This window comes from Plecotus auritus (assembly GCF_963455305.1).
Source record: "Plecotus auritus genome assembly, chromosome: 3".
In the NCBI taxonomy this organism is placed as follows: domain Eukaryota; kingdom Metazoa; phylum Chordata; class Mammalia; order Chiroptera; family Vespertilionidae; genus Plecotus; species Plecotus auritus.
Window position 1 is genome coordinate 110944081 of NC_137772.1, and position 27058 is coordinate 110971138.

Sequence of the window (27058 nt, forward strand, 5' to 3'; positions counted from 1 at the left end):
TTGTCCCAGAGGCTCCTTACACTATCTTTATATTTTTGGATTCTTTTTTCTTTTTGCTCTTCTGGTTAGGTGTTTTTTGCTTCCTTGTTTTTCAAATCATTGACTTGATTCTCAGGATCCTCTAGTCTACTGTTGAACCCCTGTATATTATTCTTTATTTCAGTCAGTTATATGCTTAATTTCTGATGGGTCCTTTTTTTTTTTCGGCATTCTCAAAGGATGCTTGGAAGTCTCACTAAGTTTCTTGGAGGTTTCTAGAAGATTCTAGAGTAACCTTATAACTGTGGTTTTGAACTCTATCCAGTAGTTTGCTTTCTTCCATTTCTTTCATTTGTGACATGTTTCGTTGTCTCTGAAGTTTGGGTTCCCTATGTTTGTTTCTGTATATTGGGTAGCTGCTAAGTCTCCTTAAGTTGATAGAGTGGCCTTGTGTAGTAGGTATCCTATAGAGCCAGTGGCTCAGCCTCCCCAATCACCTGAGGTGGACACTCTTGGTGCACCCCTTTGTGGGCTGTGTGCACAGTTTTGTTGTAGTTAAACCTTATTGCTGTTGGTATCACTGGGAGGAATTGACCTTCAGGCCCACTGGCTGTGGGGACCATCTGTAACTACATTTGGAGAGCTTCTGTGCAGGAGACACCCTTATGGACCAGAACTTGCTTCAGTGGGGCTTTGGTGCTCACTGAGTCTGCCCCTTGAGTGTGTCTCTTATGGATGTGAAGAATTGTAATCTGGTATGGTCTCACACTGATCACTGGGTACATTAGCTCTTGGGTCTCCATGGAGGTGCAAAGTCAGCCACTGCCTGAGGCCATCCAGCAGGAGCTACAGAGATATCTGTAGATTTCTCCTCTTTGTATCCGGTTTAGAAGTGCCCAGTCGAGGTCACTTCTAAAGTGAAGCAAGGCTTTTTATTGATAGGTTTTGGGCTCCCTGACCCAGCTGCAGCTTGTTTGACAGAGTTTTAGCCTGAGAAAGGACAGGCCATTCATATGCAAAAGCCACTGCACACAGCTTGGATGGGGTTATAAATTGGGTGGGACAGGGTCTCAGGGAATCACTAGGGTGGAATAAACAGAAATGGCTACCAGTCAGCCATGCACCTGGGAGGTCCAAGCACGGGAACAATGACCACTGTGGGCACCTCAGTCTGGAAGAAAGCCATCCGCAAGTTCCTGCCCTGATGCCAGACAGTCCAGTTTCTCCCCGTATGTGCCTGGGTCCCCCAGAGCCTCAGCTGGCACTGGAGCTCAGAGAAAGTGGGAGCTTGTAAATTCAGTTCATGATGCTGGCCTTGTAAAAGGAGCAGCTGAGTCTCCAGCAGCCTGTGTGTCACTCAGCCCCAGTCTGCACTGATTTTTACAGTCTGTATTGCTTACTGTCCATAGGGACTTCTTTCCCTAGCTCTGAAACCCTGGGTTGGGGGGCTGGTGTGGGACTGAGACCCCTCACTCCTCCAGGCAGCCTTCACAGAGTAATCTCCCTCCCAATTAAAAAAGCTGCACACCCTGGTGCTAGACCAGCACGTTTGCACCTCTACACCTCCTACCAGTCTCAATGTGCTTTCTTCTTTACCTCTCTAGTTCTAGTACTTCTACTCATTCAGCTATCTCATGGTTCTAGATGATAGTTGTTCTGTAATTTAGTTGTAAATTTGATGTGGTTGTGGGAGGCAGCAAGTACAGGCATTTACCTAGGCCGCCATCTTGGTTCTCCTGAGTGATTTTTTTAATCCTGTCTTCTAATTCACTGATTCGATCCTCAGCTTCCCTTAATCTGCTGTGTATTCCTTCCAATGTGTTCTTTATTTGTGCTACGTCATTCTCTAGTTGTGTTTTCATCGTTAGTATATCTTTTCCCATGCTGTTGAGCATCTTTACCATCATTATTCTGAACTCTATATCAGGTAAATTTCTTATCTCCATTTCATTTATCTCTTCTGGAGAATTCTCCTGTTCTTTCTATTGGAGGTTATTTCTTTGTCTCCTCATTTTGGCTAACTGGGTTTGTGACTATGTATTAGGTAGATCTGCTACACATCTCAATCTCTAGTGCAGGACATTATCAAATACAGCTTCTGTCTAATTAGATCAGGCAGACTCAAAGCCTCTAGACTCCTCTGCCTACAGACTGATAGGATTCTGTCTTGAATTGCCCTCAGGCAATTGTCCACAGGTATGGTGAGAGTCTTTTTTTTTTTTTTTTTCAACAGTTCCGGGCAATTGCTTCTGCCCGGAGGCTAATTGTTATTCTCAGTCTCTTATTGGGCTTCAGAAACTCCTCACCTTGGGGCAAGGTATTTTCCAATAGGAAGGGTCAACTGTCTTCCTCACAGGCAAAGCTGCCTGAATAGAAAAGAAAATGTCTGCATGAGAAAGATGACTTCCACAGCATGAGGTAATGGCAAGCACACGAAACCCTGGTGTCTGCCTTTTGAGCTCTATCCCCAGAGCCCCTGATCCTGGATTCTGCTCACACAGCTCCAGTCCACTCTGCCCTCCCTCTGCCGGAGCACAAGGTGAGTGGCTCCATAGGGAATTTTGTGCATTGGCCCTCTAAGAGGGTGCCTGAATTTCCAGCCATCTCTCCCTGGCAGACAGCAACCCTGCTGCTTTTCACAGTCAGATGTTGTGTGGGTACTCTTTTCAGTTCTGGTGCTCTCTCGTGGGGGGTATGGCTTGGGGATTAGACCCCAGAGTTCTCAGTAGCAACCCCCCACAGTTGAGATATCTCTCCCAAACTTCAGTTGCTGTCTATGGGAGCCTGCCAGCCCTTCCTCTCCTCCACCCCTCCTACCAGTCTCTATGCAGTCTCCACTTTCTGTTCTCTCCAGAAAGTCTTTCGTTGATTATTCAGGAAGTTTTTCTGTATTTTAGTTGTAATCCCAGTTTGGTCCTGAGAGTGTGTCCATGCAGCATGCACTTACTCTTGTATAACCAAACCTAAATTGGAATTACTTATGTTGGTGACAAAATGGAGTTGGCCAAGATAAACACATTAAAGAAAACTGAAACTTAGCCATGCCTAATGTAAGTTTCAGGATTTATAGCTCTTCTCAAAAATCAAGACAGGATGCCAGCTAAGCCCCACACACCAAGTCTGTTCACGCCAATTTTGGAATTTCTGTTCTTTGGACTCAGCTACCTTGATACAAATAAGGAAGAAGACTACTAGGCAAACAATAAGAGGAAAAAGCCAAACACCTTCTGCATTTATCCTTTAGTCTATTAGAAACTTGAAAGGCATTGCTCCTTAGTCTTGAGATTACAGGCTTGTAGGTAGAAACTTGTAATAAACTTTCTGCTTTGTTTTATTTAGTGTGAAGAGTTTAGTTTTCGAAAAACTTGGATTTGGGAATGGATTCTTAAGTATGACAAAAAAAGCGTGAGCCACAGGAGAAAAAAATAGATGAATTAGAACATCAAAAATTTTAAAGTTTGTGCATCAAAAGGAATTAGCAAGAAAATGAAAAGACAACCTACAGAATCGGGGAGGGGGGATATTTGCAAGTGATATATCTAATAAGGATCTAGCATTCATATATCTAAAGAAGTCATAACTTTTAAAAAAATATATATATTTTATTGATTTTAGAGAGGAAAGGAGAGGGAGAGAGATAGAAACATCAGTGATGAGAGAGAATCACTGATTGGCTGCCTCTAGCACGCCCCCTACTGGGGATTGAGCCCGCAACCCAGGCGTGTGCCCTTGGCCAGAATCAAACCTGGGACCTTCCAGTCCGCAGACTGACGCTCTATCCATTGAGCTAAACCAGCTAGGGCATAATAACTTAACAAAAATACAAACAACCCAATTAAAGAATGGGCAACAGACTTGAGTAGATACTTCTCCAAAGAAGATATACAAATGCCAACAAGGACATAAAAAGATGTGCAACATTAAGGAAATGTAAATCAAAATCACAATGAAATATTTTATACCTATTAGGATGGCTAGAAAAATAATAATTTTAAGAGCAAGTGTTGGGTAGAATGTGAAGAAATTGGAACTGCAGTACAATTCTATTAGCATCTAAAATGTCTCAATCACTGTGGAAAGAGTTTACTGATTCTTCAGATATTTAAGCAATTCCACCCTTAGGTACTTATTAACCAGCAGTCTCTTCTTCACTAAACTTTAGCCATGCTTCTCTAAGCCAGCATCCACTTTGTGGGACCTGTATCAAGCAGTAGTAGCAAGAACTGCTACCTTGATATCTGTTCACTCTCAACATCTGATCAAATTCTTCATCCCCTTCCCACCCCATTCTTGGAATCTGTAAAGCCTGATCTGTTTTGAGTCAGCATTCTGTCAAGTATGATTATCCAGAATGCCCCCTTACCCCTGATATTTCCTTTTAGGAAATTTCCATCCAATGACCCCACCCTGTTCTTTGGTTCTAAATTCCCCACTAGCCCACAGTGTATGACAATTGGAATTGAGTCCAGTTCTATATTGAGGTATCTCTTTCTGTGAGTTCATTATTGGTGTGTAATAGATCCTGAATGAAATAAAGTTTTTATCACTTAAACAACTGGCAGGTTCTAGCTTTCTTTCTTTTTTCTTTTTTTTTTTTTTTTTTTTTTTTTAAATATATTTTATTGATATTTTACAGAGAGGAAGGGAGAGGGATAGAGAGCTAGAAACATCGATGAGAGAGAAACATTGATCAGCTGCCTCCTGCACACCTCCCACTGGGGATGTGCCCGCAACCAAGGTACATGCCCTTGACCGGAATCGAACCTGGGACCCTTCAGTCCGCAGGCCGACGCTCTATCCACTGAGCCAAACCGGTTTCGGCGCTTTCTTTCTTTTTTCATTATTGTTTAAAGTATTACATATCGCCTTTTTTCCTAATTGACCCTCCCACCCTGGGCCACTCCCACCCCGGAGATAAGTCCCCACCGTCCCAGGATCTGTGTCCATTGGTTATGCTAATATGCATGCAAACAAGACTTTTGGTTGATCTCTAACCCCCATCCCCAGCCTTCTCTCTAAGATTGGACGATTTCTTCAATGTTACCTTGTCTCAGGATCTATTTTTGTTCATCAGTTAATGTTGATCATCATATGAGTGAGATCATCTGAAATTTATCTTTCTAAAACTGGCTTATTTCGCTTAGCAAAATGCTCTCCAGTTCCATCATGCTGTTACTACTGGTAAAAGTTCCTTCTTTTTTATAGTAGCGTAGTATTCCATTGTGTAGATGTACCACAGTTTTCTAATCCACTCATCTGCTGATGGGCACTTAGGCTGTTTCCAAATCTTAGCTATGGTAAATTGTGCTGCTATGAACATAGGGGTGCATATATCTTTTCTGATTGATATTTCTAGTTTCTTGGGGTATATTCCTAGAGGTGGGATTACTGGGTCAAATGGGAGTTAAATTGTAAATTCTCTGAGGAAACTCCATACTGTTCTCCACAGTGGCTGCACCACTCTGCATTCCCACCAGCAGTGAAGGAGGGTTCCTTTTTCTACGCATCCTCACCAGCACTTGTCGTTTGTTGATTTGTTGATGAAAGCCATTCTGACAGGTGTGAGATGGTATCTCATTATTGTTTTGATTTGCATCTTTCTGATGATTAGTGACTTTGAGCATGTTTTCATATGTCTCTTAGCTTTCTGAATGTCCTCTTTTGAAAAGTGTCTATTTAGGTCCTTTGGACAATCTTTTTTTATTGGATTGTTTATCTTCCTTTTGATAAGTTGTATGAGTTCGCTGAAAATTTTGGAGATTAAACCCTTATTGGAGATAACATCGACAAATATGTTCTCCCATGCAGTGGGCTTTCTTGTTGTTTTGTTGATGGTTTCTTTTACTGTGGAGAAGCTTTTTATTTTGATGTAGTCCCATTTGTTTATTATCTCTTCAGTTGCCATTGCCCTAGGAGCTGTATGGGTAAGATACTGCTATGACAAATGTTTGCTATTTTGCTGCCTGTGGCTTCTTCTAAGATTTTTATGGCTTCCCATGTTATGTTTAAGTCCTTTATCCATTTTGAATTTATTATTGTGTATAGTGTAAGTTGGTGGTCTAGTTTCATTTTTTTTGCATGTATCTGTCCAGTTTTCCTAACACCATTTATTAAATAAACTGTCTTGACTCCATTTTATGCTCTTGCCTCCTTTGTCAAATATTAATAGAGCATAATGGCTTGGGTCTATTTCTGGGTTCTCTGTTCTGTTCCATTGGTCTATATGTCTGCTCCTGTGCTAGTACCATGCAGTTTTGAGAACCTTGGCTTTGTAATACAGCTTGAAATCTGGTATTGTGATCTCTCCAACTTTGTCCTTTCTCAGGATTGCTATGGCTATTTGGGATCTTATTTTTTATTCCAGATGAATTTTTGGAGAGTTATTTCTAGGTTTGTTAAATATGCCATTGGTATTTTAATGGGAATTGCAACGAATCTATAAATTGCTTTGGATAGTATGGACATTTTAATGATGTTAATTTTACCAATCCATGAGCACGGTATGTTCTTCCATTTGTTTATGTCGCCCTCTGTCTCTTTTTTCAATGTGTTGTAGTTTTCTGAATACAGGTCTTTTGCTTCCTTAGTTAAGTATATTCCTAGGTATCTTAAATTTTTTGGTGCAATGGTAAACGAGATTATTTTTTCAGTTTCTCTTTCTCTGAGTTCATAATTGGTGTATAAAAAAAGCCATAGATTTCTGGGTGTTAATTTTGTATCCTGCTACATTGCCAAATTCATTTATTACATCTAGTAGTTTTCTGATGGAGTCTTTTGTGCTTTCTATGTACAATATCATGTCATCTGCGAATACTGACAGCTTTACTCCTCCTTTTCCAATTTGGATGCCTTTTCTTTCTTCTTCTTGTCTGATCACTCTGGCTAGCATTTCCAGTATTATATCAAACAAGAGTAGTGAAAGTGGGCATCCCTGTCTTGTTCCTGTTCTTAGGGTAAATGAATTAAGTTTTTGCCCATTGAGTATGATGTTGGCTGTAGGTTTGTCATATAAGGTTTTTATGTTGAGTATGATCCCTCTATTCCCACTTTGCTGAGAGTTTTTATCAAGAAGGGGTTTTAGATTTTGTCAAATGCTTTTTTTGCATCAATTGATATGACTATGTGATTTTTATCTCTCAATTTGTTTCTGTGATGTATCACATTTATTGATTTGCAGATATTGAACCATCCTTGCATCCCCGGAATAAATCCCACTTGATCATGTTGTATGATCTTTCTAATGTAATGCTGAATTCTATTTGCTAGAATTTTGTTGAGAATTTTAGTATCTATGTTCTTCAAGGATACTGGCCTGTAGGTCTCTTTCTTTGTGGTGTCTTTATCTAGTTTTGGAATTAGTGTAATGGTGGCTTCAGAGAAAAAACTTGGAAGTAACTTGAATTTTTTGGAATAGTCTGAGGAGAATAGGTTTAGTTCTTCTTTGAATGCTTGATAGAACTTCCTTGTAAAGATGATTGAACCAGGGCTTTTGTTTGCTGGAAGATTTTTGATTATTGCTTCAATTTCTTCAGTAGTTATTGGCTTATTCAGGTTTTTTTAATCTTCCTGATTGAGTTTTGGAAGCTTGTATTTTTCTAAGAATATGTCCATTACATTTAGGTTGTCCAGTTTGTTGGAATAAAGTTGTTCATAGTATTTTTTCATAATCTCTTGTATTTCTGTGGGCTCGGTTGTTACTTCACCTCTTTCATTTCTGATTTTGTTTATTTGGGTCCTCTCTCTTTGCTTCTTGGTGAACCTGGCTAGAGGTTCATCAATCTTGTTTATCCTTTCAAAGAACCAGCTCTTGGTTTTATTGATCTTTTGATTTGTTGTTGTTATTTGTCTCTTTGTCATTTATTTCAACTCTGATCTTTATTATTTCCTTTCTTCTGCTCTGGGCTTTTCTTGTTGCTCTCTTTCTAATTCTTTGAGTTGTAGGGGTAGATAATTTATTACTTTTTTTTTTTTTAGGTAGGCCTGTAGAGCTATGAACTTCCCCTCTCAAGACTGCTTTCTCTGTGTCCCATAGATTTTTGATTGTTGTGTTTTCATTGTCTTTTGTTACCAGGATGCTTTTTATTTCTACTTTGATCTCTTTGGTAACCCAATCATTGTTTAATAGCATGCTATTTAGCCTCCAATTGTTTGATTTTTTTTCATTGTTTTTATTGTAGTTGATTTCTAATTTTATGCCATGGTGGTCTGAGTAGATACTTGATATGATTTCTCTCTTCTTGAATTTGAAGAGATTTTGCCTGTATCCCAATATGTGATCCACCTTTGAAAATGTCCCATATGCACTTGAGAAGAATGTATATTTTGTAGCTTTCGGGTGAAATGTTCTGAAGATTTTAATTAAGACCATCTGATTTAGTGTGTAATTTAGGATTCCTGTTTCTTTGCTGATTTTTTTGTTTAGATTTTTGTTTATCCAGTGGTGTCAATAGGGTATTAAAATCCCCTACCATGACTGTGTTGCTGTCATTCTCTCCCTTGATATCTTCCACAATTTATTTAATGTATTTGGGTGCTCCTGTATTGGGTGCATATATGTTTACCAGAGTTATAGCCTGTTGTTGAATTGTCCCCTTTTGTATTATGAAGTGGCCTTCCTTATCTCTGGTTATGGCCTTCATTTTGAGGTCTTATTTGTCAGATATAAGTATTCTTACCCCAGCTGTTTTTTTCATTTCCATTCACCTGAAAAAAAATTTTCCATCCCTTTACTATCAGTCTGTGTGAGTCCTTTGTTCTGAGGTTAGTCTCTTGTCAACAACAGATATATGGGACATTTTTTCTTATCCATTCAGTTACCCTATGTCTTTTGATTGGGGCATTTAATCCATTTACATTTAAGGTTATTGATAGGTACTTGTTTGTCACCATTTTTATTATTTTTGCCTTTGTTCCTTCTTCCCTTTCTATTTCTTCTTTTTATAGCAATCTCTTTAGCATTTCTTGCATTGCTGGCTTGGTGGTAATAAACTCTCTTAGCACTCTTTTGTCTGTGAAGCTTCTGATTTCACCTTTGATTTTGAATGATAGCCTTGCTGGGTATAGTATTCTTGGATTCTGTCCCTTGCTGTGCATCACTATGTATATTTCATTCCATTTCCTGTGGCCTGATATGTTTTTGTTGAGAAATCAGGTGATAGTGAATTGGAGATCCCTTGTAGGTAACTTTCTGTGTCTCTCTGGGAGCCTTTAAAATTCTTACTTTGTTGTTGGTGTTTGCCAATTTAATTATGACGTGTCTTGGTGTCACTCTTTTTGGGTTCATCTTGTTTGGGACTCTTTGATCTTCTTGGACTTTTGTGAGATTTTTCTTCCCAATATCAGGGAAATTTTGTCATTATTTCTTCAAACATGTTTTCTATTCCTTGCTCAGTTTCCTCTCCCTCTGACAACCCTATTATGCAGATTTTGTTTCATTTTGTGTTATCCCAATGCTCCCGGAGGCTCTCCTCCTTTTTTTAAGTTTTCTTTTCCTAGTTGCTGCTCTGCTTGGGTGTTTTTTCCTACCTTCTCTTCTAGCTCACTGAGGTGGTCCACAGCTTCTTCTAGTCTACTGTTGATGCTTTCTATTGTGTTCTTTATTGCATCTATGCCATTCTTCATTTCTTCTTGGTTCTTCTTCATTTCCTCTTGATTCTTATACATATTGTTGAATTTATCTTACATCCTTTTCAGCGTCCTATGACCATTGCTCTGAATTCTTTCTCTGACAAATTGAGCCTCCATTTCATTTATTTCCTTTTCCAGTGATTCCTCCTTTTCTTTCATATAGGGGCTATTTCTTTGTCTCCCCATTTTCACTCCTTCCAGGGAATCTGGTTATGTGACTCACTCTCTGCCATAGTGAACAAAAGGTACAAAATACAACTCGAGAAAATGCGACAAAGAGGGAACAAAACACAAGTGTTTTCACAACACCAATAACCCCAAATAAGGGTGACCATGAAATAACAGAGTATTAAGGGAGAGAAAAGAGTGCTAAAATGATATTGAGAAAAGGAAAAAAGGTAAGAGAGAAAAGAAAAAGAAGAAAAAAGAAAGGGGGAAAATTTTTTTTAAATAAACATATATGCTCGGAATACTCCACAAAACCAACAACTAAACCAAAAAATGCAAACAACAAACTCCCAGAAAAAAAGGAAGTGAGCTGAGTCTGAAAAGGTAGCACTTATTTCCAGAATGTAAGGTAAAGGAATTGAATGAATGGGGGAATTGCTATGATTCAGTATAGAGGAGGTAGAAAGAGAATGAGTGTATAAGAAGAAAAGTAAAAATTAATTTAAAAATAATAATAATTGAAAATATATATTAAAAATATACGTTTAGAACAGAGAAACCAAGATGGCGGCATAGGTAAACACCTGAAATTGCTGCCACACACAACTACTTCAAAACTACAACTAAAAGACAAAATGGACATCATCCAGAACCACAGAAAGGCTGGCTGAGTGGAAATTCTACAACTAGAAGGAAAGAGAAAAGCACTCTGAGACTCAGAGTAGGTGCGGAAGTAAAATGCAGAGGTATGGAGGTGCACACATGGAAAGTGCTGGCATGGTTGTCTTTTCAATCAGGAGGGAGACACAAGCTCCCGACTGCTCTGAATTCCAGTTCTGGGCAAGACTCTGGGGACCCAGACTCATATGGGGAGAAACTGGACTGTCTGGCATCGGGTGGAATTCAAGGGCGGCTTTCTCCCAGAGGTGCTTGCAGTGATTACCATGGGACATTGAGACCCAGGGGGCCTCTTAGGGCAGGGCTGATGGTCAGCCATAGCTGTTTGCTCTGCCCTGTTAATTCCCTGAGACCCTGCCCGACCCAAGCTGTGCGCAGAGGCTTTTGCATATGAATGGCCTGGCCCTTTACAATCTAAAATTACCTAACAAACTGCAGCAGGGTCAGAGATACCCAGAACATCCAAAAGAAGGGCCAAGGCCCCGCAGCAGCTTGCATTGCTTCACAGCTGGGCATCATCTGGGCACCTCCAAACCCCAAACAAAGAAGAGGAATCTACAGATCTCTCTGTAGCTCCTACTGGGTGGCCTCAGGAAGAGACTAAATTAGCACTTCCTTAGAGATCCAACAGCCAGTGCACCCAGTTGTCAGAGTGGGACCATCCAGATTACAACTCCTCAGATCTCTAAGGGACACACTCAGGGGGCAGACTCAGTGAGGACCAAAGCCCCACTGAAGTAAGTACTGCCCCATAAGGGTGTCTCCAGCACAGAAGTTCTCCAATAATAGACACAGCTGATTCTCACAGCCAATTGGCCTGGAGGCCAATTCCTCCCAGTGATACCAACAACAATCAAGGCTTAACTACAACAAGACTGTGCACACAGCCCACAAAGGGGTGCACCAACAGTGTCTACCTCAGGTAACTGGGGAGGCTGAGCCACTGGGCCCTATAGGACACTTAGCACACAAAGCCACTCTATCAACACAGGGAAGCAGCCAAAATGCGGAGACAAAGAAACAGGTCACAAATGAAAGAAATGGAGGAAAGCAAACTACTGGATATACAGTTCAAAACCACGGTTATAAGGTTACTCAAGAATCTTCTAGAAACTGCTGATAAATTTAGTGAGACCCTCGAGGATATGAAAAGGACCAACTAGAAATTAAGCATACACTGACTGAAATAAAGAATAATATACAGAGATCCAACAGCAGACTAGAGGATCCCAAGAATCAAGTAAAAGATTTGAAATATGAAGAAGCAAAAAACACCCAACAGGAAAAGAAAAAAGAAAAAAGTATCCGAAATTATGAAGATAGTGTAAGGAGCCTCTGAGACAACTTCAAGCGTACCAACATCCGAATTATTGGGGTGCCAGAAAAAGAGAGAGAGAGAGAGAGAGAGATTGAAAACCTATATGAAGAAATAATGACAGAAAACTTCCCCTACCTGGTGAAAGAAATAGACTTACAAGACCAGGAAGCGTAGAGAACCCCAAACAAAAGGAATCCAAAGAGGACCACACCAAAACACATCATAATTAAAATGCCAAGAGCAAAAGACAAAGAGAGAATTTTAAAAGCAGCAAGAGAAAAACAGTTAGTTACCTACAAGGAGTACCCATATGATTGTCAGCTGATTTCTCAACAGAAACTATGCACGCCAGAAGGGAGTGGCAAGAAATATTCAAAGTGATGAAGAGCAAAAACCTTCAACCAAGATTACTTTACTCAGCAAAGCTATCATTCAGAATTGAAGGTCAGATAAAGAGCTTCACAGATAAGAAAAAGCTAAAGGAATTCATCACCGCCAAACCAATATTATATGAAATGCTGAAAGGTATTCTTTAAGAAGAGGAAAAAGAAAAAGGTAAAGATAAAAATTATGAACAACAAATACATATCTATCACAAGTGAATCTAAAAATCAAGTTAATAAAAATTCTGATTAACAGAATAAACTGGTGAATATAATAGAATCAGGGGCATAGAAAGGGAGTGGACTGACAATTCTCAGGGGGAAAAGGGTGTGGGAAGAGACTGGACAAAAATTGTACACCCATGGGGAGGCTGCGGAGGCGGCAGTAGCCGTCGCCGCTGTGGGTGTTGGCCCTGCTGGAAGCCCTTCCCTGGGGTCGGGCTAGTTGGAGACCCGTGGCCCTGAGGAGAGCTAGTCGCGAGGTGACCACGGAGAAGGCCGGAGGCCGGCCTGCCCTCACCCCGGGCTGGCGGCAGCAGTGTTCGCAGCGGCGTCATCGTCCTGGCAAGCGGGCCCGGGGGTGGCGGCACCGGTGGTGACAGTGGCCCTGGCGGAGCAGCCCTTCCCGGCCGAGTGCGGGGCCCGGAGGGCGGGTGCATGCCGGCGGGTGCTGTGCGGAGGCCCTGGCCCCGCGTCCTCCAGCCCGCGCAGCCTGGCTGCTTTGAGTCCCAGGCGGCGGCGGTCCATGGAGCTGGAGAACCTCGTGGTGAACTCACTGCTGCTGAAGGTGCGCCTCGAAAAGGATTATAGCAGTCTTTGTGACAAGCAGCCAATAGGAAGACTGCTCTCCCGGCAATTCTGCGACACCCAGGACAACCTGAAGCGGTGCATTGAGTTCCTGGATGCGGTGGTGAGCTTATGCTACTCATACGAAACCAAAGACTCCCTGTGCTTGGTGCTTACCATCATGAATGGAGGGGACTTGAAGTTCCACATCTACAACCTGGGCAGCCCCAGCATCGACGAGCAGAGAGCGGTTTTCTACGCGTCAGAGCTGTGCTGCGGCCTGGAGAACCTGCAGAGGGAACGGATCATGTACAGAGACCTAAAGCCCGAGAACATTCTCCTCGACGACCGTGGCCATATCCGGATTTCAGATCTTGGTTTAGCCATGGAGGTCCCAGAAGGGGAGACAGTTCGAGGAAGAGTTGGAACAGTCGGCTACATGGCTCCTGAGGTTATCAATAATGAACCCTACGCCTATGGCCCTGACTGGTGGGGGCTTGGCTGCCTGCTCTATGAGACGATACAGGGACATTCTCTGTTCAGAAGATTCAAAGAGAAGGTCAAGCAGGAGGTGGAGCGGCACGTGAAGGACACGGAGGAGTACTCCCCGCAGTTCTCGGAGGTCGCCGCGTCCATCTGCAGGATGTTACTCACCAAGAACCCCAAGCAGCGCCTGGGCTGCAAGGGTGAAGAAGCCGCTGGCGTGCGAAAAGCACCCCGTGTTCAAGAACATTAACTTCAAGAGGCTGGAAGTACACATTAGCGCCTCGGTTCTGCCCTGACCTGCATGCGGTTCATTGTAAGGACGTCATGGACATCGACCAATTCTCCACGGTGAGAGGCATCTACCTGGACGCCGCCGACACCACCTTCTACAGCCAGTTTGTCACGGGCTGTGTCTCCATCCCCTGGCAGAATGAGATGATCGAGTCGGAATGTTTCAAGGACATCACCGAAAGTGAAAACGAGGAAACTCGGGACTTCCATCTGGAAGACAAAAGCTGCCACCTGGGGAAAGGAGGCTTCTTCCACAGGCTCTTCAGCAGAGGGGTGAGGGTCCCGGCCTTGTCACTGTGGTTTGGGACTTTTCCATGTGATGAGCTCAGAAAATACTTCACCAAGTTAAAGCTTGCTTTTCCCTTTCCGATGCCTCCTACCTCAGGCAAGGCACATAGTTTAAGAGCCAGCTGTGGTGCTATTGGAGGCCAGCCAGAAACCCCTCATGCTCTTTGCTGTGTGTGAGGACTCTGCTCTGACCCAGAGGGAGGACGGCAGGTGTAGGCGCCACTCTGGCGGTGGCAGCGCTGTCCGCTGGGCTCGGCAATGAGTGTCTCACAGAGCAAACCTCAAACGACGCACGTCACTCACATCTCAGTTGCTGCCTCATCCGCCCGCGTTCACGGGGAAGGCTGCTTCTCCTTTGAAAACCGGAGCGGGGTTTGGAGACTTTGTGTAGCAGCATAAAGTTAGCATTCTCCCAGTGACATTCTCTCCTTGGACCGGTGGGTTATCCTGCTTGCACCCTGGGCCCACTTCCGAGGGCTTCCCTCAGAGCTGTCCCCTCACACTCTGAAAACACGCCATAGGGGGCACGAGTCTCGGAGTGCAGTGACGATGACTGCTCCCTCTGCGAACTGTGAGGCATGGGTGACACCGGGCATCTCCAGAGAGCCTGTCTCAGTGCGGCCAGTCTTGTGAAAGCCTCCTCACTGTGCCCCACGGGAACCGCAGCTGAGGGTGTGCTGTGCAGGGGTGGGTGGGTGGATAGGAGCGCCTGTGCCACCGGGAGCTCGGAGAGCCACCCGGAGGGCTGTGTGCACCGAGAATCCTGCACTCACGAAGTAAAGAAAATGGTTGCCTGAGCTAACCCTGGATGGAGCCTGCGAGGAGGAGCTGCCCACGGGACTGTGCCGCTGGCGCAGAGCTGGCCCCAGGACAGGAGCTGGCTCAGTGTTCGTCCTCTGTGAATTGCAATAAACAGGTCTGACGCATCTTAAAACGTGAAAAAAAAAATTGTACACCTATGGATGAGGACAGTGGGGTGGCTAAGAACAGAGGGTAGGGTGGGAACCAGGTGGAGGGGAGCTATGGGGGAAAAAAGAGGAACAACTGTAATAATCTGAATAATAAAGTTTTATTTAAAAAATATATATAGCCTGACTGGTTTGGCTCAGTGGATAGAGCGTCAGCCTGTGGACTGAGGGGTCCCAGGTTCGATTCCGGTCAAGGGCATGTACCTTGGTTGCGGGCACATCTGCAGCGGGGGATGTGCAGGAGGCAGCTGATCGATGTTTCTCTCTCATCGATGTTTCTAACTCTCTATCCTTCTCCCTTCCTCTCTGTAAAAAAATCAATAAAATATATTTAAAAAAATAAATAAATAAAATAAAATAAAATATATATATATATGTTTATAGAATAATAATCTACACTAATAAAAGAGAAAGATGCAAATTGACCATACCTTTGTGACACCCACCAGCCAATCAGGAGTGAGTATGCAAATTAACTCAACAACAATGGCGGGTTAATTTGCATATGCAGCCACCAAGCGGCCAGGAGCGGGGCTGGATGCTTGCATTGTTGCCATGGTGACGATGCAGGCATTCCACACTGCCCCAACCACTCTGGGCCTCTGGGTAGTGTGGGAAGATAGAATGGCGGCTCCGGGCCTGAGCGAAGGCAGAAAGGCTGCTCCAGGCCGGAGCAAAGGCAGTGCCGGCAGCCAGGGGAAGGAAGGCCCATTCTTGCACGAATCTTCATGCACTAGGCATCTAGTAATAATAATAATAGTGATTCCCCTTTCTTTAATCTATCTATACATTCATCTATTTTGGGAAAAGGAGAATAGAGTAGGGAGCAGATAGGCCTGAGTTTGGTGAGTGAAAGTAATTAAGGTATTAGTAGAAGAAGAGAACAAGCTAGGAGAGGAAACACGAAACCATAAAATAAACAACAAAAACTAATGAATAATCAAACAAACAACAATAAGAAAAAAATTGGCTAGCAAAATAAAGAGAAAAGAGAGGGTGCATGAACTTGGAACAGGGGAGAGGAAATTGGATATATGAGTAAGCCAACAGAGACTACTAGAAAGCAATGCGTCAATAGAGCAGATAGAGAATATCAATTTTTTTAAATAAATCTTTATTCAGATTATTACAATTATTTCTCCTTTTCCCCCCATAGCTCCCCTCCACCCAGTTCCCACCCCACCTTCTGCCCTTACCTCCCCTCACTGTCCTCATCCATAGGTGTATGATTTTTGTCCAGTCACTTCATGAACCCCCCATACCCCTTTCCCCCTGAGAATTATCAGTCCACTCCCTTTCTATGCCCCTGATTCTATTATATTCACCAGATTATTCTGTTCCTCAGGTTTTTAATTCACTTGATTTTTAGGTTCACTTGTTGATAGATATGTATTTGTTGTTCATAATTTTTCTCTTTACTTTTTTCTTCTTCCTCTTCTTTAAGAATACCTTTCAGCATTTCATATAATACTGGTTTGGTGGTGATGAACTCCTTCAGCTTTGTCTTATCTGTGAAGCTCTTTATCTGCCCTTCAATTCTGAATGATAGCTTTGCTGGGTAGAGTAATCTTGGTTGTAGGTTCTTGCTATTCATCACATTGAAAATTTCTTGCCACTCCCGTCTGGCCTGCATAATTTCTGTTGAGACATCAGCTGACAGTCGTATGGGTGCTCCCTTGTAGGTAACTAACTGTTTTTCTCTTGCTGCTTTTAAAATTCTCTCTTTGTCTTTTGCTCTTGGCATTTTAATTATGATGTGTCTTGGTGTGGTCCTCTTTGGATTCCTTTTGTTTGGGGTTCTGTGCACTTCCTGGACTTGTAAGTCTATTTCTTTCACCAGGTGGGGGAAGTTTTCGGTCATTATTTCTTCAAATAGGTTTTCAGTATCTTGCTCTCTCTCTTCTTCTGGCACCCCCATAATTCTGATGTTGGTACGCTTGAAGTTGTCCCAGAGTCTTCTTACATTATCTTCAACTTTTTGGATTTTTTTTTTTGCTTTTTGCTTTTTCAGTTGAGTGTTTTTTGCTTCTTTGTATTTCAATTCTTTGACTTGATTTTTGTGTTCCTCTAGTTTGTTTTTGGGTCTCTGTATAATATTTTTTATTTCAGTCAGTGTATGTTTAATTTCTAGTTGGTCCTTTTTCATATCTTCGAGGGTCTCATTATATTTATCGGCCTTTTCTAGGATATCCTTGAAAAACCTTATAACGGTGGTTTTGAATTCTATATCCAGTCGTTTGTTTTCCTCCATTTCTTTCGTTTGTGATCTGATTCTTTGACGCCGCATTTTCACTGCTTCCCTGAGTTGGTAAGGTAGATTTGTGTGCTAGGTTTCCAATATGGCCCAGTGGGTCTGCCTCCCCAGTTAACCTGAGGTGGACACTCTTGGTGCACCCCTTTGTGGACTGTGTGTACAGCCTTGTTGTAATTAAGTCTTTATTGTTGTTGGTATCACTGGGAGGAATTGACCTCCAGGCCGGTTGGCTGTAAGGATCAGCTGTGTCTATGCTGGGAGAAGTTCGGTGCTGGAGACAGCCTTATAGGATTAGACTTGCCAAATTGCAATAGCCTCTGTGCTCAGCTTGGATGGGGTGGAGTCTCAGTCTTGGCTTCCTGTCAGCTTTACCCTTGCGCGCATGTGCGTGCCTTCAGACCTCTGCCTTCCTGGCTCCCGAGTCTCCGCCCGAGAGTCCAGACTCCCCCCACAAGAGCGTGGGTCCCCAGGGACTCGCCTGGAACTGGGGTTCACAGCAGTCAGAACTGGGGCTCAGTGCAGTCAGGAGCCTCCGATTCCCTTCCACTACGGAAAGCCTGTGGCAACCTCCGCAGCCTTTGTGCGCACTGGCACGCGCGCGCTTTCAGTCCTCCGCCTTCCCAGGCTCCCGAGTCTCCGCCCGAGAGTCCAGACTCCCCCCGTAAGAGCGTGGGTCCCCAGGGGCTCGCCCGGAACTGGGGTTCAGTGCAGTCAGAACTGGGGTTCAGTGCGGTCGGGGGCTTCCTTCCCCCTTCCACCAGAGAAAGTCAGCCAGGCTCTCAGCCGCCCTTCCTCTCTGCGTGCACAACGACCCTTTGCCATACCTCCAATTCTCTGTGAGCTTTTCTCTTTCCTTCTAGTTGTAGAATTTTCACTCAGCCAGCTTTCCTGTGGTTCTGGATGGTGTCCGGTTTGTCTTTTAGTTGTAGTTTTGAAATTGTTGTGCGAGGCAGCAGTTTAGGTTCTTACCTATGCCACCATCTTGGTTTCTCTGAGAATATCAATTTTTAACAAGGAGTAAATAGAAAGGAGAGAGAAAAGCTAAAGCAGGAACATGAGAAGAGAAACAGGATGAAAAAGTGGGAGGTGAGGAAGAAAGGGTTGGCATAAAGAAAAAAATGAGAGTAAAATAATGATAAAAAAATAATAAAATAAAAATAGAGTGTAGAACACTAATCTAAAAATAAACAAATAAATAAATAATCATATATATATAAATAAAAGCATAGATGACCAGCTGACCAGCCACCCATCTGGTAGCTATGATGCACACTGACCACCAGGGGGCAGATGCTCAATGCAGGAGCTGCCGACCGACAACAACTTTGCAGAGTGCCTCTCACACTCTGGGACCCCTTGGGAGATGTTGGTCTGCTGGCCTTTTCCCGATCCCCATAGGCCAGGCCAAGGGACCCCACCAGTGCACAAATCCGTGCACTGGGTCTCTAGTAATAATAATAAAAAATAAAAATAATAATAAAATAAAGAAAAAAATTCAGTTTCTTAAGTAAAAGATTTTTAAAAAGTGAAGTAGTGTAGTTCGCTTGCTTCAGCTGAGTATTTAATGTCCCATGGGGGCTGGTCTAAGACCCCTCTCCATTGTTCTGTCTGCCAAATCTCAGCTTCCTGCTAGATAGTCAGCACCATGTTGAAGCTCCCAGAGATCCACTGCTCCTCTGTGTCAGATGCCACTGCCTTGGTTTCAGCCAGCAGGGACCAATCTAACCACTTTGTTTTTTTGCCTGCTTTCCGTCTATTTTGACACACCTCTAGGTGGTAGTGTTTCTGTATTAGTTTCCTGGACCAAATGGCCCCTCAACCCAGTCTTGGAGGGCTCCTTGGGAGTATTTCGAATCTTTGTTTCCCTACTGAGCTAAAGGCTGGGTGTGGCTGTGCTGCTAGGAGGGGCCTGGTTTTCAGGAGAAAAATGTCTATTCAGGATCGGAGGGATCAGACTGTCCCAGACCTGGCTTCCTAATAGCCTCTCCCTATTTTGTTCCCCAGATTCCACAAACCACCTTCCCCTGCACTGCAGCCTAGGTGAGTGTTTGTAATTGAAAGATTTTGGGTTTAGCAGGTAAAAACAAGGGAAATATAAAGACAGAGCAACTGCGCCACTGTGCATCTCCACGTCCCTCCTCCACCCACCCCCCGAACCCCCAGCACTGTACAGCTGGTGAAGAACACCAGGCTGCCTTTCTGCGCATAGCCTCCCACGGCTGTGGGCTTAGATCTAGAGTCCCCCACTGCCAGCAGCACTGTGGACACCCTTCCACAGTGGAGCGCTACATGTGTCCACAATGTATGTGGACTTGGTGCAGTGCAGTCTCCCTCTGGTCTTCCTATCCACTTATTGTCTCTCCAACTGGGTTTAATTCTCCAATTCTGGGTGGATATTATTCGATTCAGCTGTTTCTCCTCTTTGTTCCATGAGAAGGCACTGGACCTTTCTGCCTATTAGGCTGCCATTTTGCCTCCCTCTAGACAAACTTTTTTTAAAAAATATTTTATTGATATTTTACAGAGAGGAAGGGAGAAGGATAGAGAGCTAGACACATCGATGAGAGAGAAACATCGATCAGCTGCCTCCTGCACACCTCCCACTGGGGTTGTGCCCGCAACCAAGGTACATGCCCTTGACTGGAATCGAACCCAGGACCCTTGAGTCCGCAGGCCGACACTCTATCCACTGAGCCAAACCGGTTTCGGCTAGACAAACTTTTCAGGAGCCCGCAGCCCAGGAGACTGGAGTCTTGGTGTCTGTGGGTTTGCAGCCAGCAGGTGGTCCCTGGGCGATGCGGCTATAGGGTCTCCGGAGGTATTGAGGTCTCCCTGGGGGGGAGGTGAGGGTTGGCTCCCAGTCACAGCCACCCTCCCCTTCAAGATGGCATGTTCTCTGCAGCAGAGCCAGCTGCCCTGGGAGAGATTGCAGTGGTAGTAGAGGTTGCCTGGCTAGGGTAGCCTGGTCCACCAGTCCTCAATAGTCCTGCGGAATATAACTGTCCCTCACTCACATGTATACACACATCCCATACGTCCATGCACTCCCCTTTTGCTCTCTCACTGCTGTCCTATTGGGCACCATCTTTAATCTCCCTCTAGTTTTCTTTAATAGAATATACACAAAAGAATTGACACATTCCCACACAAATGTTCATAGCAGCACTACTCACAACAGCTCAAAAATGTAAACAATCCATATGTCCATGAATGGATAGATGAATAAAATTGTGGTATATATTATAGTGGAAATGTATATTAGCCATAAAAATGAATGAAATACTGATAATTGCTACATGGTTGATGAATCTGTAAAACATTTTGCTGAGTGAAACACAAAAAGGTCACATATTTCATTTATGTGAACTATCCAGATTAGGTAAATCCATAGAGTCTGAAAGGAATTGGTATTTGCTGGGGACTGGAAGAGGAAAGAAAAGAAAAGAACTGTTTAATGGGGTTGATAAAAATAATTTGGAACTAAATAGAGTTGATATTTGTGCAACATTGTGAATGTACTAAATGCTACTGAATTGTAAAGTTCAAAATGTTTCATTTTACGTTCTGTGGATTTCACTTCAATAATGATAGATCCTCCCTTCCCCCAACTGACGGACAGAGTATGTCGTAAACTGCACCTGCGGCCTGGACATTCCTGAGGACCTAACCAGGCACCTTATATGGACTATACATTGAACCACCAATCAGCACCTGCCAAATACCCTAAGCCCCCGATTCCTAAGTACCTAAGTGCCTAATCATGTGCCTTATATGAAACCACCAATCAGCGCATGCCGAGTACCCTAAGCCCCATCTCTTCCCATTCCTCCCCTCAAAAGGCGTGTTCACTCCTGCACGTGAGCTCTCTTCCTTTGCAAGGCAGCCCAGCAGGGTCCTTCTCCTCTAATAAAGCCTGAGGTCCTGGTTTTTGGCCCTCTGTCTCATCTTTCAAATAACATTTTTTAAAAGTTTATAACCCAACAACCAAAGTTATTTAAAGGTGCAGAATTACAGATATTGCAATATGTGCTTGTTATTCCGTTTCTGAATTTTAAAAACTGTTCAGTGAGGGTTTTTTCCCCCCCTCAATATTAAATTAATTGGCACTTGATATACTATCAAAGGCTACATGGCTTGAACTAGGAAATGTAGGAATCATATCATTCCCTTTCCATTGGAAGGGCTGGGCAACAAAAGCTAGTCCCAAGTTTTTTCATCTTAGAAATTCTACAGGGGCACCCTACACCTCAAATAACAGCCACATCCTACTGTTATAGGACAATAAAAACCTAACGAAGTTCCAGGACTGTGGATATTTCTCTCTTTTCCGAGTCCAGCATGGCTAGAGAGTGATCTGGTTTCTGAGTAGGGCCTGCTGGGGATTGAGAAAATGAAAGAAAGAGACAGACACAGAGATAGAAGGAAAAAGCTGAGGCCAGGTCAGACCACTGTCCTCTGACAGGGACAGGGACCCAGAGTCAATACAGTGTGTTTATTTTATACAGCAAAAACCAGGAAGTTTTACTAAAAGTCAAGACAAAGGAGATTATGTGCATTCTTGGGTGGGCCCGAGTCCTATTCATTCCTGGTGCTTGGCTGGATTTAAATAACAAAACCCACCCCCTGGCACCTGGGCTGAAGGTCAAGCTGACAACACTCCTGCCTTTTGGCAAAGCGTGTTTCCAGGACATGGCTTTGCCAACGCCACTGGATTCAGCTGACAATAATTAAAGAAATGCCCATGTGCCTTCCCAGGTGCTCTCTACACAGGACAAGTGGTATAGGGAAACTGAGGCAGGAAAACTAAACAAAGCCAAAAAGTTTTGCAGGCTGCTTGTTGCAGGACCTTATCTTAAGGACAATGTGTTAAAACCTCTCTTCACAGAAGAATGCAGAAGAGAAGGGAAAAGGGAAGGAGGAGAGGAGAAGGAATCTTAATGCAACTAGAGAATACGTAATTTTTTTTTTTAAATCTCATTGGAGGATATTTTTTCCATTGATTTTAAGAGAGAGTGGAAGGGATGGAGGGAAGGAGAAAGAGAGGAAGAGAGAGAGAGAGAGAGAGAGAGAGAGAGAGAGAGAGAGAGAGAGAGAGAGAGAGAGAAACATCAATGTAAGAGAGCCACATTAATTGGTTGCCTCCCGAATGTGTCCTGACCTGGGCCTGGTATCAAACCTGAAACTCAGGCACATGCCTTTGACCAGGATTGAGCATGGGACCCTTCTGTGCACGGGGCCAACACTCTAACCATTAAGCAACATCAGCCAGGGTGAAACACGTAATTTAAATCACCCTAAAAGCAACTAAAAGAAGAGAGGAGGGAGGAGGGGGAGGAGTGCAGTCTTTTCTCATCCCACTGTTTAAACAGAGAAGCCAACACTCTCGAGATTTAATTGCCATGTGCTTTAATTGGAAAAGCCATAACAAAGAAAAGGGGAGACCTTCAGGGTTCATCTGTACCATGATATCTAACAGGGGAATTAAAAACAAAACAAAACAAAACAGGGAATATAGTCAATAATACTATAATAACTAGGTGTGGTGCTGGATGGGTGAGGGATTTATTGGGATGATCACATAGTAAATTGTGTAATATCTGGTCACTGGGGTGTACAAAAAATAACAGTTTAAATTATTTTTAAAAGCCTTATAGACACAGGGTATATAAGGCAGAAACCCCACCCCACTCGCTCTTCAGAGGGGCTTATAGCCCATCTGCACTGCATAAGCCAGATGTATAGATTTGCTTGCCTCGCTTCTTTAATAAATGTGCATGTTTTAAAATAAATTCACTTTAAAACAACACAATCAGGGCTTCTCCTTTAAATTCATTTATAGGCGCATGACAAGAATTGAGGTGGAGACAGCCCTCTCCCTCTGTCTGACTCATGGGACTGCCAGATAACACCTCTCCGAAGTCTGTGAAAGATGCCTGTAACACCACCTGCATACTACGGACCTGGATGACTAGGCCTGCAGGGCTTGGAATCAGGATGAGCCAGGACGGGGGGCTGGGGGTGGGAGGTGGGGCTGTTAACCAACCCCTAGCGGCCACGCCCCCTGGCACCCACGTTCCCAACCGCGCAGGTCCTCCAGCTCCACCTTCTCCTTTCGCTGTCGCCAGCGCCCGCCCCCCAGCAGCCGGACGGAAATGGAGGCGCCGGAACCGGCCCTGGACCGCGCCAGATAGAGGGCGTGCGCTGGTGGCGGGTAGGAGCGAATCCCCTTGCGAGTCCCAACCAAGCGGTGGTCGGCACTAGAGGTGGGCCACGGCCTGCGGGGTAGTCGCGCGAGAGCCGGCGGCCGAGGTCAGAGGTGAGCGAGCCGCTTCCGGCGTTACGTCGCTTTCCGGTGGCCGGAAAAGGAAGACGTTGTGCCGGGAGACTCGGGCCAAGCTGAGCCAGCCACTGTTCCGGCGGCCACCTCCGTTGACTTTCACGTTGCCACGAAGCACGCTCTTCATTTTAGTTTGACTTTTGGGTTCCAGTTACAGGTATTTTGAAGCGCAGTAATTTCGCGTAGCGCTTCTTTGGGGGCGGGTTTCTTGGTGTCCATATTGAATAAAGGCTGTTCCTTCGCTTTTGAGTTGCGGCGTATTACAGGAAAAGCCTAAGTTGTTACAAAAGCTCGAGCAGTTGGAGGAAACTCGGGTCCATCATAGAAATCGATGGAATCGATTACGATGTGACTATTGTATTAATTACTGATTCTCGCCATGGTTACCGGGAGTTCAGAAACGATCTTGGTGAATAACTGCCCCTGGAAACCATCCCCCGGAACAGTGGTATGGGAAGGACTGTATTTCTCTGAATACAATATATGAAATATAAAATGTTTAGCAAGATTTTCCAAGTTAAATTAAGTACAGTACGGTGGTTTAATAACCATGATGTAAACTTACAGCAAAATTAAGAAAAAAATTATGTTAATCTGAGCAGAATCGGGTCTTTATTTTAAATGCTTTGCTTTTAGAAACCTAAAAACAGGTGCTGGGTTGACTGGTCTGAAGGTTGTAAGATTTAGTAGAAAGAATCTAAAATTAAAAATTGATAGTGATTTGAATTCCACTAGTGTGACTTTGGGAAAGTCACTGGTTCTGAGTGCCTTATTCTGTAAAGACGATGATTACAATGGTTTTTCTCACAGACTTCTAGTATGTATATCCAGAATAAGGTAAGAATGTTTGGTTTGTGATAGTAATTGGTTTTTGTCTGTAATACTTAAATAATTTAAAGTCACTAAGCCATCTTCACCCCATTCCCCCAGTTTAGAGACAAGATGTTAGCCAAAAGGCTGAGAAGCTATTAGAGATCTAATTTTAAAGCCATTACATTTGCCTGTATGTATAGTATTTCATCTTTAGATTCACTGGTCAAATTTTTCATCTTGACTTGAATTCATATTAAATTTCCTATGAACTCTTGAAGAGTAGGATTAATGTCTTAATCCTTTTTAATGATTCCTAATTTGGGTCGTTTTTTCCCTCTACCTCCATCTCCTCGCCCCGCCCCCCCCCCCCCCCCCCCTTTTAGTAAACCTAAACTGGCAAAACCTAAGCTATAGGTTCACCAAAACAAGCCAGAAAAATTTTACATGGAAAATACTATTTTCTGTCATTTGCAGATGTGCTTTTAGTTCACCTGTATAGACAGACAGACACGGGTTACAAGGAATTAGGTAAAGAATTCGATTAAAAATAAGCCTTATTTATTTGGCATCTCTTACAGAGTAGACACACACCATCTCTGTTTGAGGCAGAGAGGCTACAGCAGTGGGCTGGCTTTAACCCTGACAGCACCTTTGAATCACTTGGGGAGTTCCAAAAATGTTGATCCCTGGGCCCTACTCCAGACCAGTTAATGAAACTCACTGGAGGGTGATACATGGGTATTCCATTTTTTAAAGCTCCCGAGGTTTCTGTGTTTTGCAGACAGAATGAGAACCCTTGTGTTAGAGAAATGAGATTCTTCAGAAGTGTATCCAGTTTGCTTGAGGGACTGCAGCTGCATCTGGAAAATGTATTTGTGAATTATCAGCAGATATGATGAAGTGTATGATTTGTAAAGTGAACTGTAGAGCAATCAAGGCCAGTGGGAAGGTGGTTACTAGTAATCCAGAGGAACCAATGAGACCAGTAACAATGAACTTTTGTTCTTTTCTCTCCTGGATATTAAATATTTTTGAAGAAAGTGAGTAATCATTTTAACTTGCAAACTGTATTTTGCCCTACGTAGTTAAAAGTGTACTTTTCAACAGTGAATGGATAGATTGTGGCACATGAATTTCATTATTGCTGATTATTAAAAAGTGTGTTAGAAAAACATATCATAATTTTTCTTATTACTTACTAAATTATATCATTTCTTTTATTAGCTTTATGTTAACATGGGGGTTTTGTTTTTGCTTTTACAGTGCTATAAGATTTATCTTAAAGGCATGGTTTTCATCCTACTTCATCAATGCAGTTAAATTTACATTTTGGACCCCTATTTTATACCACAATGGTAAGCTACAGCTCAGTATGTTATTTATGTTTTAGATTGTTCTATTTCTTTATCTCCATAAAAATATCTGTGTTATAGATACAGAAATCCTCTTGCAATCTGTTCAAGTTCTCTAACTGGGAAATTACTTAGTAATTACATGCAAAATTTTCTCCACAAAATAGGGGGCTCATCTCAATTCTGTGTTAAAATTATTATATCCAGGTTATATAGACAATCCACCTGTCTTTATGTTTATGAAACATTAAATAATATGTACTTCTATTTATCATTGTCCAATTCATTGGCAAGGAGGATGGGTATAAGTATGATAGTTTTGGGGGCTTCTCATATTTTAAAGTTTCTCTTAATTTAGATTTAAATTTTTTTTAAACATGTAACGTGCTTACTTTAAATAACATTTAAGAACATCAGTTTTAGTCTTCTAATGGCACATTTCTGTTCACTGACTTACAGTCATGAAACATACATAGGGATGGGCATTTAACTTTTGTAACTAAAAATTAAAGACAAAGGGGGAAAAACACTTTCTAATGTTTTAAAGAAGTAGCAACATTTGACAGTACGAGAATAAATGAACACTGACCACCATGTTGAATTAGCCTCAGAAAACATTTGTCTCCCTTCTCCTCTGGGATCTTGCCTCTCTACCCCTGCTCTATTAGAGACAAGTAGAGCAGTTGCAGCAAGGTTCACATCTTGCTTTATATTTTGTATTAGCTAATCATTTCTTTCTAAAGTATTTGAAGAAGGTAGTATATAAATGATGCTTGTATTTACATATGTAGGCGTATCGCACTAAATTTTTTGAAGTTTTGATTTCAGAAGTGAAATATTTACTTGAGAAGATTTACTATTTTAAATTGTCCTAGAGTGTATATTTGACTATGCTTGCTATAATTCGTTTATATAAACTTTAAGGTTTTATAGCCAAATAATTAAAAGAACCTTATGTATCTGTCAAGTGTATATATCCAGAAAGATGTTTTTGTGCTGGAAAATGCTTTATACTCAGGAATGTCATCTTGCCCAGTTTTGTTGGAAATTTGACCCTCATAAGATTTTTAAAATAAATTGTGAAATATTTATTTCAACTGAATCTTTTGAAAGTATATATTTCACTTATTACACTTTAGGTGTTTGATAATGTGGATTGTTTTTTATTGTAGTCTAAATTAAAAGGCCAGCTATTTTTGTAATCATCTGATTTCTTCATCCTTAGGACTAGGGTGGCAAGATCACTTAAACCTTTCCATGATTTCCAAAGTCTGGCAATATTTATTCTTCCCTTTACCTTTTTGGGTTTTGGTGGATGCTGAGAGGTTTT

General features: G+C 42.7%; 2 protein-coding genes across 4 annotated transcripts in view; both read left to right on the plus strand.

Annotated features, from left to right (window-relative positions):
• Positions 1–12898: 12898 nt before the first annotated feature.
• Positions 12899–14181, plus strand: LOC308244116 (G protein-coupled receptor kinase 4-like; the record flags this gene model as incomplete). The annotated part of the gene is given in 3 exon segments (XM_080660140.1): positions 12899–13648; positions 13650–13696; positions 13698–14181. Coding segments are annotated over 3 exon segments (1281 nt in total).
• Positions 14182–23570: 9389 nt separating this feature from the next.
• The window catches only part of SUPT20H (SPT20 homolog, SAGA complex component), a gene marked incomplete at its 3' end in the record, with an annotated part of 54267 nt that continues 50779 nt past the window's right edge, over positions 23571–27058 (plus strand). For all 3 annotated transcript variants that reach the window (XM_080661875.1, XM_080661873.1, XM_080661874.1), the window contains exons 1-2: positions 23571–23720; positions 25640–25731. In XM_080661875.1, coding sequence (XP_080518001.1) covers positions 25687–25731 — 45 coding nt within the window. In that variant the 5' untranslated portion in view covers positions 23571–23720; positions 25640–25686. The remainder of the gene's footprint in view (positions 23721–25639; positions 25732–27058) is intronic.